This window comes from Artemia franciscana, chromosome 4, assembly GCF_032884065.1.
Source record: "Artemia franciscana chromosome 4, ASM3288406v1, whole genome shotgun sequence".
NCBI classification, from domain to species: domain Eukaryota; kingdom Metazoa; phylum Arthropoda; class Branchiopoda; order Anostraca; family Artemiidae; genus Artemia; species Artemia franciscana.
Window position 1 is genome coordinate 25,519,417 of NC_088866.1, and position 18,052 is coordinate 25,537,468.

Consider the following 18,052-nt stretch of genomic DNA (forward strand, 5'->3'; position numbering starts at 1 on the left):
TTTAAAGATCATATAAAAAGGCTTTTAGGGCTGCTAAAAACCATCAGAGCCTGGGGACATGGGTTGTAAGCTATGCCCTGGGGGCATATAAGGTTTTTATGAAAAAGATGGTTGTATAAACTTTAGAGGTGGCTCACTTGTTTGAAATTGAAAGCTCTAGTTCTCTGTTTGAAAATTGCAAGCTCTAGTTCCCATTTAAGAGTCAAATGTGATGGAGGTCAACTAGTCCCCCCCTAACTACCCCTCTTTCATGACACGCATGTGATTGGAACTGTGAGATATCCCGTCTTAAAACAAAATAGTCCAAAGAACATATAACAATGCCTTCAGGGTTGACAAAACCCCCCAGAGCCCTGGGAAAGGGCTGTAAGTAATGCCCTGGAGGCACATAAAGTTTTTATGAAATGGTTTGTCGTATAAACTTCAGAAGGGGCTCCTATGATTTGAAATCGGAAGTTATAGCACCCTTTTTAAGAGTCAAAGCTGATTTGACAACCCTCCGACGCCCATCATTTCCCCTAACACATCCAATAATAAGGTACTTGTGTATTATTCAGAACACACTTAATAAGTGAAGTTAGGTTCTTTCGTGAAACACACTACAATACAGGTACATTTTAATTAAATATTTTATATATACAGGTGGTTAGGTAAAGTTAGGTATTTGATATAATGTACAACACCCCCCCCACCCTTATGTGCAAATATATAGACCAAGCTTGATAATGCTAATGAAATAAAAAAGAATATGATGAAAACGTAATACTTTATTAGTACCTTATACTATTTTTATACTATATACTATACTATGCTTTATATTATACTATTATACTGTTAATACTTTATGCTTTATATTTTCGCATCCTAGTTTGTTTCACAAAAGAACCTACCTTCACATATTGAGTGTGTTCTGAATAATACGCGAGTACCAATAAAAATTTTGAGATAGCCATTTTGTTCAGCGTAGTTCAAAGTTCTGGAAAATATGTTTTTGAGGATGACCACCCCACACCACAGCTCTTAGGGCCTGGGCTGTAAGTTATGTCCTGGGGCATGCAAGGTTTTATAGAAAGGGTGGTCTTAGAAACTATCGGAGGTGGCGCATTGGATTGATAATCAAAAGTTCTAGTGCCCTTTTTAAGAGTAACAGTGATCGGAGGCAGCTACCCTATCCCACACACACATACACGTCGTAATGTCCCAAAATGCATTCAGTTGAAATTTTGAGATAGGAATTTTATTCAAAATAGTCCAAAGATCATAAAATAAGGGTTTTGGGGTTGAAACGAACCCCCAGAGCCTGGGGACAATGGTTGTAAGTTATGGGGCATTCAAGGTTTTTATAGAAGGGATGGTTGTACAAACTTTACAAACGTCTCATTTGGATGAAAATTGGATGTTAGAATTCCCTTTTAAGAGTCAAAAGTGATGCAGGGCAACTAGCCCCCAACTACCCCTCTACCAGCCTCCCCCTTCCATATAAACGTCGTGTTTCCCCGAAATGCAGACAACAGAAATTGTGAGATAGCCATTTTATTCAAAATTGTTCAAAGATTGTATAACAAGGCTTTTGGGGTTGTTACAAATCACCAGAGCCGGGGGGCAAGGGTTGTAAGTTGTGTCCTAGAGACATTCAAGGATTTTATGGAAGGGATGGTTGTATAAACTTTAGAGATGGTGGGTCATTATTTGAAAATTGGAAGTTCTAGTTCCCCTTTAAGAGATAAAAGCGATGAAGATCTACTAGCCCCCCTTCCCCCATGCTACCGCTTTTTCATGAAACGTATCTGATTGCAATTGTGAGATATCCATTTTAAAACAAAAATAGTCCAAAGAATATATAATAATGCCTCCAGGGTTGACACAACCCCCCAGAGCCCTGGGCAAAGGCTGTAAGTTATGCCCTAGGGGCATATAAGGTTTTTATGGAATGTGTTGTCGTATAAACTTCAGATGGGGGTTATTTGATTTGCAATTGGAAGTTATGTTATAGTGCTCTTTTTAAGAGTCAAAGCTGATTTTTTAGCAACCAGACCCCCCTCACGCCCATCATTTCCCAAAATCAAATATCCAAGCAAACTTTTGTGACATCTATTTTTTCAGCATTGTTGAAAGTCTCAGTATTTATGCGTTTGGAGATGCCCCCCCCCCCCCCCCGAGGCCTCAGGGCAAGGGCTGTAAGTTAGGCAATTTGTTCATTGTTTGTATATAGTATATGTTATTGAGAAAAAATATACTTGTTGACTATTATTTTCCCAATTACGGAGGGCATTAAGTTGAGTCTTTCAAGGAATGTTGGGGGAGCGTTAAAAATTAAATTAAAAAAAATTAAAATTTTCACTTTTATAATTTTAATAAATCAAAAATGATAAATACTTTAAAGAATAAATATGGACCTATGTATATTAAACTAACAATGTATATTTATTTGTATTTTTTTCAGTAAAGTGTAAATTATGTTCTGACCTTAAGGAGGCATAGGGGCTAGAAAGATAGAAAGATCTTGTAAATTGAATCCTAACAAACAATGTAAAAAAGAGCTTTTTCTTCCAATTATTTTTAACAGGGGAATATTCAACCGAAAATTTGGATCCACTAGTTCTAGTGTTTACTGGTCCAAATCCACAAGGCAAGATCTTTGGTTCCAGATGCTTAATTTAGGAATATACTTTCGATTGGACCACTTGTTCCCTGTTTCTAGATTCCTTAGCAAGCTCCAAAGTAAAATGGGATAAGGAAAATGTGCAGGGAACCTTCCATCCTAAGCATAGAAACTGCGTCTCAAGAAACCTGAACTGTTGGTATGGACGTACGCAGGAGGAAGGGTTTTATGAGTGGCACCCCACCCTCTATGATCATAATATTTTGCATTTCCTCTATATTTTTTATTTTTTATATTCCACCGGTTTTTTTTATTAAATTACATTAAAAGTTGGTTAGAAGACTTTTTTTATAGTCTGCAACTCTGGAAATTTATTTTCTTCGTAAAATCTTGTCAGCTTTTCATGCTTATTTATTATTTACAAACAACTAATACAGTAAGTTCATTCCAAAATATAAGATAGATAGATAGAGAGTTTATTTTAGCCCACCATCAAAACAACGAAATGGCAGAGTAAAGAAAAAAAGACGAAGAACAATACTTAACTAATTAACGATTAACTATTAAACGATTTTTTTTAAAGGTTGAGCGGCAATTTATCGGTAGTGAGGATACATTTTCCTTAGTTCCATTTTTCCTTGGTTCCTACGTTTATTCAAACATTCAAACTGTTAAGTCAGTATCACTCCAAAAATATGACCAAGCAATTAGTCATCGTTGTTCATGTTCGTATGCTTCACAATTCAGGTTACTATTACCTCACCAGAACGTAGGAAGGTGCATGGTGTATCTCCAATGATTCAGATATAGAAATGGTGGTTGACCTGAAAATTGGGCCCAAAAAACAAATTAGAATTTTAAGTCCCATGTGCAATGTTTTTTTTTGGGGGGGGCATCATCCCTCTACTAAACATTGGCCCCAAAAGAGCTAAATAACTTTTTTCAGAGTGGCTTGGCACTTGTAAGTACCATTGGTAAGCTAAGGGGACCGGCCACCTCTGTCGAGAGGATGTTAGGGGCCCAGGAAACGGACTAAAACACTATTTGTCCTTGATCAGTTTACAGATTACAGTTATAAGTCACCGGACCAAGGGAACCTAATATATATATATATATATATATATATATATATATATATATATATATATATATATATATATATATATATATATATGTATATATATATATATATATATATTGTCTGTCTGTCTGTGGATCAGGTGACGTCATGTTTCTGTGTCGGCTGACGTCATGAAGATAGTTGTCGTCATTTTTGCTATGACGGTGACGTCATTAATGGTATTTAAGACATGCGTTCACGGAAAAATGTTTAATTGTAAAATGACTGAAGAACCTACAATGGCAACAGCCGAGGAAGCTGCTCAAAGAGTCTATGCCAAAAAACTTGCTGCTGATAGAGAAAGTAAGAAAAGAAAGCGTGCCGAGGAATCATAGAGAAAGTAAGAAAAGAAAGCGTGCCGAGGAATCACAAGAACAGCAAGAAAACAGGCTTGCGGCTAAAGAACGCAAAACCGCGCAGTTAGATGAAAATCCACCTGGAAAGCGAGAGTCAAAACATATCAAAACTGAAAATGATAACGATGATGATTGGGTTTGAGATTTTGACTTGGATAAGGTCATCAATGCCTACCAGAATTAAGTTAAAAAACAAAGGTTCGGCGATATGTACTTCATAGTGACACTGAAAAATAAAGAAGAAAAAAAAGCTGAAAAAATGTAAAAAACTAAAAAAAAATAAAAAGAAAAAACACTCAAAGATAAATTACAGACCGGGACACAAATGACGACCGACACAGAGGGAATATAAATGGCGACCAGGAACCTCAAAGAAAAATTACAGACTGGGACACCCGGACACAAATCACGACCGGGAATATAAATGACGACCGGGACGCAGGGACACAACTACAACGGGGACGCCGGGGGCACAGGCGGGATATATAATTGACGACTGAGACACAGGGATTGTTTGAATAGAAATTACAGACCGGGACACAAATGACGACCGGGACACTGGGACACAGGGAATATAAATGACGACCGGGAAACTCAAAGAGAAAATACAAACTGGGACACCAGGACACAAATGACGACCGGGACACAGGGAATATAAATGCTATTTATATGCACAGACAATGGGACAGCGAAGAATGTTGTATATTCGCATGTTTTACGTAGTTTAAAATATATATTTATATCTATCTCTATTCACAGGTGGGACACAGGGACACAGCTACAATGGCGCGTAACGACAACGCGCGCGGGGGGGCTTGGGGGGCGCGAAGTAACAAGTAGACAGAGCCAAGAGAATTTTAGGGTGAATTCCACGTGGATTGATTATAAATAGTCTGAGTGATTATAATAGACTTTTAAAGTTGAAAAACTTCTGCTTTGGCTAGAAGTATATATGAGAAAATACATTCTTACACATTCATCTTGGGATTCTGAACTATATTAACTGCAATATTTCATACACTGAATTCCATCATTTTTCCATTCAGCTAAGAATAATTATGTCCCGCCCATATTCAATTTAGCTTCTTTTTAGAATCAGAAATCATTAATTATTTCATAAATGCGGAGCAGAAATATTCTAAAGGGCGGGGCCTAATTTCTTAAAATCCAGCGATATGGAAAACACCCTTGATGAATACAAACAATCGGTTCGTGACGTCAGAAAACATTTACACCCTGGCATAGTATTTTACGTTTTTTGTCATACGTAACTTGTTCTTGAAACGATTCTATTTTTGTGCCATTATTTGTTTTGTTTTTGCTAATTTAAAGTAAATGGGGTTAATAACCGATTGCATAATTATATCTGTTCTGTGAAATGACATCCTTGATGTCATTTCACAGAACGTGAAATGACATAATGATATGTCATTCGAAATCACATAAGTGTTACATAGCATTTTCCAATTTTACAAATCAGAGAAGTCGCATAAAGAAAGCAATTACATTTTATTTATTGACAAAAAATAAATGTAACATTGTTGAAAATTCTCCTTCCATAGTTGCCCTCTCCCTCTCAATCCAATCAACCGTAAAGATGACAGATGCTGTAATGAATGAATAGATGAATCCGAAAAAGAAAATAAATTAAATATAATATTCAGGTCAAACTTAAAACATAGATATTGGAACAGATAAGGTAGGATTCCCCCCTCCTAAAGCAACTAAAAGCCAAATTGTGATGTGCACTTACTCCACCCTTATAAAGATCACTAGAACTTACAAGTTACATTTTAATGGGCCCCCTCCCAAGTTTTTCTTACGTATAGCGTGGGTGGATAAAAAATACATCGAAGTCACTTGGATCTTTACTAAGGCAAGGCTAAGCTCTCGGGTCTCCTCTGGAAAATTACAGGAAACTGCTGAATTTCAAATAGAATTTTCAAAAGTAGAAAAACAATTATTTGCCGAAACCCGGGATCGAACCAGGGACCTTTAGATCTTCAGTCTAACGCTCTCCCAACTGAGCTATTTCGGCTTATTAATGAGTAGAGCAAATGTTATTAATTATGAATTAAGAATAAAGACTTGGTATTATTGTGACCTAGGACATTATTCCTAAATTTCAAGGACCTTCATATGCTGCTCATCCAGAATTTTACCCAAAAAATAGGCTATAGTATTGTAGCAGCTGGTCTCCATGTGTAGGAATTCCTTTTGGGTGGGCTTAGAGCTTAAATTAAATAAAAAAAACAAGTTTTTTTGAAATGAAAGTAAGGAGCGACATTAAAACTTAAAACGATCAGAAATTACTCCGTATATGAAAGGGGCTTTTCCTCCTCGACACCCCGCTCCTTACGCTAAAGTTTTTTATTGTTTTAAAAAGTAGAGTTGCGAGAAAGAATCCAACTTTAGCGCAAGGAGCGGGGTGTCGAGGAGGAAAAGCCCCTTTCATATACGGAGTAATTTCTGTTCGTTTTAAGTTTTAATGTTGCTCCTTACTTTCATTTCAAAAAACTTGTTTTTTTTATTTAATTTCTGAAAGTTTTTGAATTAATGCATGTCTGATTTTGGCTCTCCGTACATAAATTATTAAAATGAAATTTGCATATTAATTCTTTTTTTGGCTAAATGGCTTTCTCTTAGTTTTGATCAGACGATTTTGAGAAATAAGGGGTGGGAAGGAGGCCTAGTTACCCTCCAATTTTTCGGTTACTTAAAAAGGCAACTAGATCTTTTAATTTTTAATGAACGTTTTTATTAGTAAAAAAAATATGTAACTTAAGAATTAACTTACGTAACAAACTTTTATATTCTTATATTTTTGATTATATATATGAGAGGGTTGGTCCCCTCGTTAATACCTTGCTCTTCACACTAAATCTTGTTTTGTCCTAATTCTTTAAGAATGACCCCTGAATCAGAAAGGCCGTAGAATAAATAGTTGAAATTACTTAAAAAATTTTAGCATAAAGAGCGAAGTATTTATCTCCTCCTAAATACCTCGCTCTTTATGCTAAAGTATTTTTAGAGCCCCTCATATGCGTAATAATCTCTGTTCGTTCTAAGTTTTAATGCTTCTCCTTACTTTCAATTGAAAATACTTTTTCATGTTTATGTTTCCATTGTTTTTTTTTTATAGTAATGCTAGAAAGTCCTGCGCCCTTTTCATTGAATTTCTCTTCCCCCATGAAATATTCCTCCAAGGAAAGATCCTCCCATATAGCCCCCTCCCCTGAACCCCACACCCAAACCAAAAAAATCCCCCTGATAACGTCGGTACTCTTCCCAGTAACTATTACTGTATGTAAACATTGGTCAAAGTTTGTAACTTGCAGCCCCTCCCCCAGGGACTGTGGGGGGTAAGTCATCCCCAAAGACATAGTTATTATGGTTTTCGACTATGCGGAACAAAATGGCTATCTCAAAATTTTGATCCGTTGACTTTGGGAAAAAATGAGCGTGGGAGGGGGCCTAGGTGCCCTCCAATTTTTTTGGTCACTTAAAAAGGGCACTAGAACTTTTTATTTCCGTTAGAATGAGCCCTCTTGCAACACTCTAGGACCACTTGGTCGATACGATGACCCCTGGGAAAAAAAAAACAAATAAACACGCACTCGTGATTTGTCTTCTGGCAAAAAATACGAAATTCCACATTTTTGTAGATTGGACCTTGAAATTTTTTCTACAGGGTTCTCTGATACGCTGAATGCGATGGTGCTATTTTCGTTAAGATCCTATGACTTTTAGGGGGTGTTACCCCCCTATTTTCCAAAATAAGGCAAACTTTCTCAGGCTCGTAACTTTTGATGACAAAGACTAAATTTGATGAAACTTATGTATTTAAAATCAGCATAAAAATCCGATTCTTTTGATATATCTTATAGCATCGAAATTCCGTTTTTTAGAGTTTCGTTTACTATTGAGTCGGGTCGCTCCTTACTACAGTTCGTTACCACGAACTGTTTGAAAAAAGAAAAAGAAAATTGAAGCCAAATTGTGTAGAAACATGAAAAATTGTGGAAATATTTTTGCACCATTAACCGTATAAAATTATAACGACAACAAAATTATGGCTTCATTCGTAACAAATAAACGATTTTTTTTGAAAAACGACTTTTTGAAAAAAGAAAAAGAAAATTGAAGCCAAATTGTGTAGAAAACATGAGAAATTATGGAAATATTTTTGCATCATTAACCGTATAAAACTACAACGACAACAAAATTATGGCTTTATTCGTAACAAATAAACGATTTGATCTATTTTTATTGTCTTATTTAGTTTTATTAAATGCCACCCATCCCCCCCCCCGCCTACAAACTGGACTAATTCCTAGATATAAACCTTTGAAGTGCAATAAAACTGCTAACGAAAAATCAGCAATCTTAGTGTCCAGGCTGTATCCAGGGGGGGGGTTGATTTGTTCGACCCCCTCTCCCAACATTTTTGTCCAACTCATAAAAACGTAAGAAAAATGCATACAAACAAATTTTTGATGCGTTTTTGTAAAGCTTTTTTTTATACCCCTCCGAACAAAATTCTGGATATGCCTTTCTTAGTGTGTAACCTAATAGAGCCGTTTGGTAGGGTTGATGGCACCTGGGACAAAATTAATAGAGTTCCCTAAAAAAAATGCAAACTAGTAAATGAATAGATTCAGTCGCTTTTAGAAAAGAATTCTTAACTGCAGCGCCCTCCCTAGCCACGACGTGCGGAGCAACTGGCCCGGTCGCCTCCCTTTTTAACAGCCTAAGGCTTGTGCATTATGAAGGGGGTGGAACTGGGATGCATTTGAAACAAAATTACTATGAAAGTAAATAACAATTTTATGAAAGTAAACAAAGCAAGGACTTGCGTTTTGTTCATGAGAGGAGATAAACCGTCGCTGAAAAATCGTAAACATTGAAACATAGAAGTAGGATCATTGACTCCAATTGAGGGTGTGCCTATTGCGAAAGTAGAAAGAAAAATATTTACTCCTCCCCCAATGTTTTCGTGAATTGGCATCATTTGAGGAGGGCAAGAGCTCGAAGACCCACAAGAGATAAATGAAGCAAACTGAACTGCAAACGGAACCAATAAGGGGTTTATGTTTGTTTTCACTAAAATAGGATGAAAAATTGTTATACTATTTCACATTTAATTTAAAATTTCTTTTTTTTTATCCATTTTATAATTTAAATAAAGGCTCACAGGAAGAATTTTCCTCTTTTTCACTGAAAGGTAGACAATATTTGTTTAAACATTTAACGTTAAGTTTTGTTATTTTAATATTTAAATAAAGACCCAAAAGATTAATTTTTCCACTTAAAGATGTTTTAACATTTAGCGTTTAATTTCTCGTGTAATTTTTCATTTAGCATTTCAATGATTAATTTAATATTTACAGTTAAATTAACCTTTAAACTAGAGGAATTTTTCGCGTTTTTGCCAAAAAGTGTACAGAAAGTTTTTTTCAAGTGGATTTTTTTTCACTTTAACACAAGAGGAATTTTTCATAGGGCAACACGGTATGCTAATAATGTAATTTAACACCCAGCTGTTAAAACTAGATCTTTATTTCAGTACGTCATACTGGGCCAAATGTTTGGAATAATTTGCCCGAATCTTTGAAAAAGACTGCAAACGTGTGATTTCCGTACAGATCTTAAAATAATGTGTCTCCTGCTGAAGGGTTTTTTGAAGTATAGTTAAACTGAATTTCATTTGCTCTCAAGTTCCCTCCAGAAAGATAAAAATTGAAAAAAAAACTGTTGAATTTTCTTTTGGATTGAAGCAGGGTTTTTGGATCTGTCGGTAAGTGGAAGGAATCTTTCTTAGGAAAGGTTGTTGCGACCAGGTGCCGTGCAAATGCAGATTATTTTCTATCTTTCTTTTCTTCTCTTTTTTACGTTTTATTCCTATGTTCAAGGGGCTACTCCAAGCAAGCGAAAGCTTAAGGAAGGTTAAGTGTTTTATTGTATCGTTTTTGAACAAATCCTGTATCTCTCTGATTGAAGATTTTGTCTCGTTTTAACTAGAAAGTGCACAAAAGTTGTCTAACACTTAGTCCTACATTTAACATTTTGTTCTTCAGGAATTTTTTTCGTCCTGTCGTTAAGTAACAAAAATATTATTTTTAAATGTTGAACATTACAATTTTTGAATTTTCTATTCTGGGTCATTTAAAAAATATTCAGTCTCTCTAATTTATTTCATTATTAAAACTTGATTGAATTTTGAATTAATTGTTTATTTTTAGTTTAGTATTTATCACAGAGTCGTGCCTTTTTGATTAAAAATGTGACATGGACCAGAACATTCACAGGCAAAGGCTAAGGTTTTTTTTAGCCTCCCGCTCGGTATTTTCGAACATTGTAATACGTAGGAACATACAGAAAAAATATCAAACATTTCTGACAAAAAGCTTTGTTTTTCAAACCTTAATCGCATCCCCCATAAAACTCCTGTGGACGCCTCTGTCTGTGAACCGTGTACTGTGCAACCAAGCAAGATTTAAACAAGGAGATATTACTTTCTTATGGTTTTGTAGTTTTCTATATTTTCACTCCTTAACATCTATGATGTATTTTTGTAAGCTCAGTCACACTATTTTAAGCGTTTGTTAAAAATAGAAGCTAAATAGCCAAACCTTTTAAAAACCTGATTGGTTCTTCTATGTGAAATTTTGAGCCACTTAAACGAACACTAAATTAAATGTCGTTTAATTGGTTCCTCTATGTGAAATTTGAATCCAGTAACGAGAACGAAACGTTTTTGAGTCATCAGATTTTTTACATGTAGTCTCTCGCTTTCTCTGTTGCTTAAATACTCGCTCTTTACTTAGGTCAAAGAAGAAAATCCAAGAGCAGCATCTGGATTCAGCGTCTCCAAATTGGAAATACGTTCTTCTAACCTAGTGGAGACGCTTGAGGAAATGGTTTCTGACGGAGTCATTCCAAGTCCAATGCCTGAACACTTTCAGAAGCTCCTAGTTTCAGGAAAAAATCATGTCGAAATTATAGTGCCCAAATCTTCAGTTTAATTAACTTTTTGAGTGTTTCGTAATTCAGATGATTTTGTATACAAAGATGATAAAACTGGGACTGCGTTCGAACATCTCTCATGCGATTCGTCCGCTTAATATTAACTTCCTCAGATATAATCCGAAAAAATAACAACAATCCGGCAACTTGTCAACTGAAACGCTATAGGCAACTAAACGAATAAACACACTAATCACGTATACTTCTTTTTAAACATAACTTAATTCAAAACCACTGAAGGTGTACCACATTTCACAGTTACTGTCGCTTTTTGTTCCCTGCATATGATTTCACATATTTTTTTCAGTTTTGAAAAGGTTTTGGTTTATATATGACGTAACTTATCATCAGTAGTGAAACATTTTCCAGGATTAGCAGGTATAACTTATCCAACAACTAATCCAGACCGTTTCAAGTAGTAATCCTACTCACCTCTGACATCATTTACGTCTCATGAAATGCTAAGGAAATGTAATCGGTCTTGTCAGATAAGTAATGGTGGAATGCTTGAGCATGCTATATATGTATTTCTTTCTCTTTTTTAGATGTCTCTGGCAGCACAGGCAGTCTAATTTAAAAGTATGCATGCGTGCAGTGTTCATTGTTATGAAAAACCGTGGCTCGGGGATGTGAAATATAAATTGATAGTAAAAAATGATTAGGAAAGGGGGCTTCAAATGTTTCTTGCGTTTTGTTGTTGCTGCAAGGATCTTCAGAATATAAACAGGCGTTAGAATGCTATAGTTAGCAAATAACGTTCACTGATCTGAACCAAATGAGCGTTAATTTAAAAAATTTTATCCAATGACAACTGAAGGGAAAAATTCCAATATTCCTTGTGTTTCCCTATTGCTGTAACTGTTTTTGAATGCACAAAGGCCTTAGTACTTGTCACCAAATAATAGTGGTTTATCTCGTTTCTGATGAAACAAAAGTGATTAATTCTAAAAGCTAATTATACTGACAAATTAGATATACCTTGTGTTTTATTGTTGCTGTAAAGCTGTGTCGGATTGGCAAAGGCATTAGAATAGTATAGTCGCCAAAGAGCTGCTCTTCATCTGGTTTACGGTGAAACGGAACAAACGCTAGTTAAAAAAAAATTGACTAAATGACAAATGAAAGCGGAACTTCATACCCGCGTTGTATTTTGTTGTTGCTATAATGGCGTGCGGAATCTTCAAAAGCATTAAAATACTGCATAGTACAGTCATTAATTAAATGGGGCTAGCCTCATTTACGGTGTAACGAAACAAAGGTTAATCCTAAAAATTGATTAAACGACAAGCGAAGGCAGAGCTTTATATTCGCTTTTTTTTTAAATGGGAACCAATTGGAAGTGCGATGATTTCACAAGTCGAGCCGAGGCTTTTTAAATTCGCAGTAAAATCAATTTCGCCTTCTTCTTTGGAACCTGTTGCCGCTTGGGATTCAAGAAATCCCAATCCTTTGGTTTTATTTCTTAGCTTTTAACCAAATTGTGTATCAGATTGCGTTGTGTTATTTCAGGGAAGAAAGCGGAAAATCAAAGAACGCTTCTAAACAATGACCAAAAACATAGTAGTTAATACAACACAGTGGGGGGATGGGAAGATCAGTCAAAGTATAAAAAAAAAGGATTAAACTAAACATAACTTTCAGTTAATCAGGTCTGTCCCAATCAATTACAAGGTAATATCACTACTACTAACAACTCACTGCAGTACCAAGCCTACTGAAGCCAACACAGCTACTCACGTTCCTCCTCAGTCACAATCTATTATTCCTCCTACTGGGTTCTTCACCTCTCCTTTGAAGCTACGGTTTCTTTTGAATCCTCTATAATTTTGTGGGTTTGATTTCCTCCGAACGCGCATGATATTTCCTGCCGAGGATGAAGAATCAGACATCAGTAACACCGCTGCAAAAATGGTCTGCAGGGGATTTTTTTCTTTGTTCTGACCTCATCCTATCCGAGGATCATCAGCTTTTTGTTTTGGTCCCATACGACTGGCCAAAAAGCACAATCTTTGGTAAGGTTTCCTACTTCATACGTAAAACTTAGACTAGCTATCTTAATTACTAACCAAATACTACTAATCCAAAAGAAATCGGAAACCGAATATGTTTGGGATCGCCACGCTTAATCTTCGGTTCTTGCAGAAGTCGAAAATTATCTTGAATAAAGAATTTTAGAGCCTATAACATTGGTTACAAACATGGTTGTAGTCGAAAGTAGTAACAGTCGAAGTTTTAACTTCTCGCAGTTGCAGCCACAGTAGTAGTCCTAGTGTTCTAGAAAGTTTCAATTATACCCTTAGCCATTCCTAAGATATTGCAGATACACCCTTTTGATAGCCCGGATGCACGTAGTTTCGGAATTTGATTCAGAACCCCTCAAAATTCCCTGACGTGTCACCTTAATACCCTTTATCTTTTGGATATACCCAGGATCAAGTATTCCTCCTTTCTCAATGATCAATAATATATATAGACGATGAGCAAATTGCATAATTTACAACCCTGGGGTATCGCATCCTTGGAGACATAGTTATCAGACCTTTCACCTATTTTGAACAAAATGTTATTTTTTTAATCTCGATCAGTGTTGGTGATGCGGCAACTGAAAAGGACAGGCGGAGGGCAGGCTGTCATCCCATCGCTTTCCAACACCCCCTTCAACATGCCCTGAAAGCTTGAGCTTAATATCCTGAGCTGTCCCTGAAATATTTCTGATACATCCTTTGACTATTAGAGTACACGTAGTGAGTTTTGATTTGTTCAGTATCCCCCTCAACATTTCCTGGAAGTAGTTGAAGTCGCGAGTACTTGCAGTCCCAGTCACAAGTAATTTTAATAAAAAGACAGATGCCTTATGGCTCTGTACTATATGCAAAGCTAAATCGTTGCTTCTGATAAATAAAAGAGATCTGGTATCCCTGCCTTTCTATTAAATAGCTTGCAAAAGGAGGGGCCACGGGTCCACTTTATGCTTCCAATAACATGAAGTGCGGGTTAAATATTTGCATGTCATACTACTTCAAGGAAGGTTCAACTTGCCTATCTTTCATTGAAAAGCTGACAAGGAGATTTTTGTTGGGCCTACTTTGTGTCATCAAAAAAAATATTAAAAATCTCTGCGAGATTTCACATTAAACAAGGTGTGCTATGCCTAAATCTCAGCAAAAAAAGGTTTGCGGGGAGGAGGGGTTATTGGAGGGACTAAAAGCTTATTTTATGCCTCCAACAGAACATACTGAAGATATTTTGTGACTCCACTTCAAACAGAGCACTTATCGTCAGATTATCATCAGGTGAAACAAAGAGCACACTCCCACCTTTTTTTTTTTTTTTTTTTTTTTTAGCAACGAGAGAAGTATTAAGGTTTATGAGGCACATGTGATTAACCTCCCTCAGTTCCGAGGGCAGAAAATGAAATGAGAAACTCAACCAAAATCATTTACGGAAATGACTAGCGATAGTGAATTACAGCACTTTCGATCCTTGGTGAAATTCCTCATTTTTTAGATCTTTTGTTTTTCCCTACTTCAAGGAAACGTTCACACACGCTAACCACTTTTATATATTTATCCTTAATTAAGTTTGAAACTGGTTCTTGTCTGCTGAAAGGAAAATTCTGCTTGATTGTAGACATATTGCTCATAGGTACGAAAGCTTGCCAGAATAACTTCAAATAGTCTCTCTTCAAGACTTCGTGTATAGAACCCCTTTTGGATCACCCACTCTAAACCCTGTCTCGAGAACAATCAAAAACCATCTAAATTCGCCACAGACAGCAATTGTACACAGTTTTCCGAAACGTCACATCATTTTTATAAATCCAGCTAGATGTCAATGCTTTCCGAAAAAAGTGCAGAGTTGCATCGATACAACTTTCATTGAATAAAAAAAAATTCGCCGGTACAGAAAAAGATGGGATAAAACGAAAGTTTTGCCATATAAACAAAATTACAGTAAATTATTCAAAACCAGTAGCGAATGCTAGACAGCGCAGGTATTTTTTTTTCGAATTTAGCATCAGTTTTCACTCTTCTAAGTTATCCATACTCCTTAGGGTAATACGACACAGCGCAAAATCAAAACTAACTTTTTTTTTTTTTTTTTTTTTTTTTTTTTTTTTTTTTTTTTTTTTTGCTCAACATTACTCTACCTGTAGAAGTTCTGTTACGAACTAAAATTCTTTTTAGCATGGCTTCTCATATTTTTGGAAATATTCTTGTATTCTTCTCATATTCTTGAAATTTAGAAAAAGCTCAAAATTTTAATAGAGAATAAAATCATTGACAACATTCCAAAAAAGAAACTTTCTAAGTAAAAAAGAGAAAATAAAAGTATCACAGAGACTGCATAAAATAAAAACAAAAATCGTGAGATCCTATCATTTGCACATGCTAAGCTTCAAGTAAATTAAAAAAAAAAAAGAAAAAAAAAGCAGAGGAAGAGTATATAAATCAAAATAACGAAATAGCTGAACATTTGCTGATTCAGTTATATGCAGAATTTGTGCCATATAGGCAAATAATCTTTTTTATTATTCGACTCGAAGAGCCTGGATACACAAATGGGAATTGACGCTAGTGTTGAACAAAACTCTCACACCTTCTAGCGTTTGGCAAAACTCATCATTTTTTTCAGTGTAATAATAAGAATAATTAATTTAATTTGTGTAGTAGGTAAAACACGTGTAGCATTAAATGTCTCATCTAAGTTCCTGAGAGAGAACAATTACAAACCTTCGCCAAACGCTAGAGGGTTTGTTTTTGCCAACACAAGCGCCAGGTTCTACTCTTATGAGTTAGCCATACTCTTTGATTTGGCTTTCAGCCAGGGGTGAATTAGAATAATGATTAAAACATTTAAAAATTTCCACTTAGGTGACCAAAACATAATAAAGTTAGATAACTTGTTCTTGCAAGTACATCCAACTTGTTGCCCGTAATTCAATTATGCCATTGAATACACACATGCTAAACGTCAACCAAACTAGAAAAAGAAAGGAGAAACGATACATTACACAATAAAAAATAGTTGCTGAATATTTTCAAACTCATCCCATCTGACAAAAAGCATATAACTGATTGCAGAGCAGGTGTACTAGAGACTAATACATTTCCTACATTAATCAAGTTTCAAACATCTTTTTTCTTTTAAATGATTAAAATATTACCATAAGTCCACTTTGGTGATTCAGTTATAAAAGACCTGGTTTGTCCTTTATTTGAGTCAAAGCTCTTCAAAGGGGGCAGGGCAACCGCCCTGGGAGGAGCGCCACGGCTGGAGGATTGCCCGCTTTCATCAAAATTTTAGTTTGATTTGGCTTATATTTGAGTCAGGAGGGGGACAATGTAATTAATTTTTCCCTGGACACCACCAACCCTAGGAACAGCTCTGCAAAGAACCCCTGTGTGCAAAGGGTTAGCTTTGGTGTTGCATATGCGGTGCGTCAGGCAATGTCAAGTAATTTTAATATAAGACTGAATGAAAGCTGAAACGGTAGCATTTTTTTTTTTGGCACAGAACATTGTTATTAATTATCCATTTAATCGTATTTTTTCGTGTAAGATGATCAAAACACTTAGAAATTCTACTTTGGTGACTCAATTGTAATAGATCTATGTTGTCCCTTATTTGAGACAAAGAGCCAGTGTGCAAAGAGCACACTTGTGCGTCTAAGATTAGCCTTGGTATTGCATACGTGGTGTGTCAAACTACGCACAAGACAATTTAGTAATTTAAATATAAGACTGAATAAAAGCTGAAATGGTTGTATAATTTTTGATGCAGAGAATACTATTATTAATTAACTGTTCAGGTGTTATTAAAGTATAATGGAAATTAGATATACTCATGTAAATAAAGGAAAAGTCGAAATTAAATCCCCCCTCCCAAAGTTGGATCCAAAGAAGCTTTCATACAGATTAGAAACCAGTGGTCAAAGCATACCAACCTATTGAGCTTGAGACCTGTGTATCTTATTACACGAAGATACATTTGTTTATTGCCCCTTTATTTGAGACTTGAAGGCCCTGTGAGGATAGAATAGAAAAGTGGGCCAATGATCTGAACGAGTATGGGTTGGGTCAGAAGTCCACAGGTGTTCAAATTAGCTGATAAGTCCCCCACCCCCAAAAAATAACATATAGCAAAATAAATATAAGACAAATAAAGGCTAAAACTGTTATAAATTCTTCTGTGGCAAACTATTGTAAATAATTGTATGTTAACTTTTTACTTAATTATGATAGACCTGGATATCTTATTATATAAATTAAACTCTACTTAGTGACTCTTAATCAAGATAAAGAGACCCTGTGCACATAAGACACAGAATTTTGCCAAGGATTAGCATAACTGTATGAATAATCACATCATCTAATAAGTTACACACAAGAAAATCTAATGATTCTAGCATGAGACTGATTAAAATATGAAATGGTTTTAGATTTTCTCTGTTTATGGCATAGATCATTTACAAACAATAGTGAATATTACTTTTGCAACTAATTCTATTTTTGTTGATCAAAATGCATTATTTATATGCACTCAATGGGTGGCGGTGATGCAAAAGAGATATGTTGGCGGTGATGCAGCAACTTGCAAAAGCAAGAATTTTTAGATAGAATACATTATGCTTTCCTTGTGGTAATAGCTTCATCATTGATTCCTCATCCACTCTGTCATATTTAATTTGGGAACAAGTGTTCTCCTCTGGAATTATCTCTCTTAGCTAAGGGACCCCTGTTTAAGGCCCCTTACTAGCTCAATCTGGGTCACACAATTTCTTCTTGTGAAGTAAATAATCTATAAAATAAGCTTATGGTAACGTGGTATCCTTTAAAGTACTTCTGCAGTTGGCTCTGGCTAGATCCTGAGTGTAGCTGGTGCTGCAAGAAACTGGCTATCAACCTTTCCAGAGTTGCCACCATTACCTAGGATGATTGCAAGGTT

General features: G+C 35.7%; 1 protein-coding gene and 1 non-coding gene across 4 annotated transcripts in view; one reads left to right on the top strand and one right to left on the bottom strand.

Moving 5' to 3' along the window:
- LOC136026203 (uncharacterized) overlaps positions 1–11,175 on the top strand; it is a 38,988-nt gene extending 27,813 nt beyond the window's left edge. For all 3 annotated transcript variants that reach the window (XM_065702530.1, XM_065702531.1, XM_065702532.1), the window contains exon 6: positions 10,906–11,175. In XM_065702530.1, coding sequence (XP_065558602.1) covers positions 10,906–11,103 — 198 coding nt within the window. In that variant the 3' untranslated portion in view covers positions 11,104–11,175. The remainder of the gene's footprint in view (positions 1–10,905) is intronic.
- Positions 6,044–6,116, bottom strand: Trnaf-gaa (transfer RNA phenylalanine (anticodon GAA)). Its single transcript has one exon. It is a non-coding gene; the product is annotated as a tRNA-Phe (tRNA).
- Positions 11,176–18,052: the final 6,877 nt, after the last annotated feature.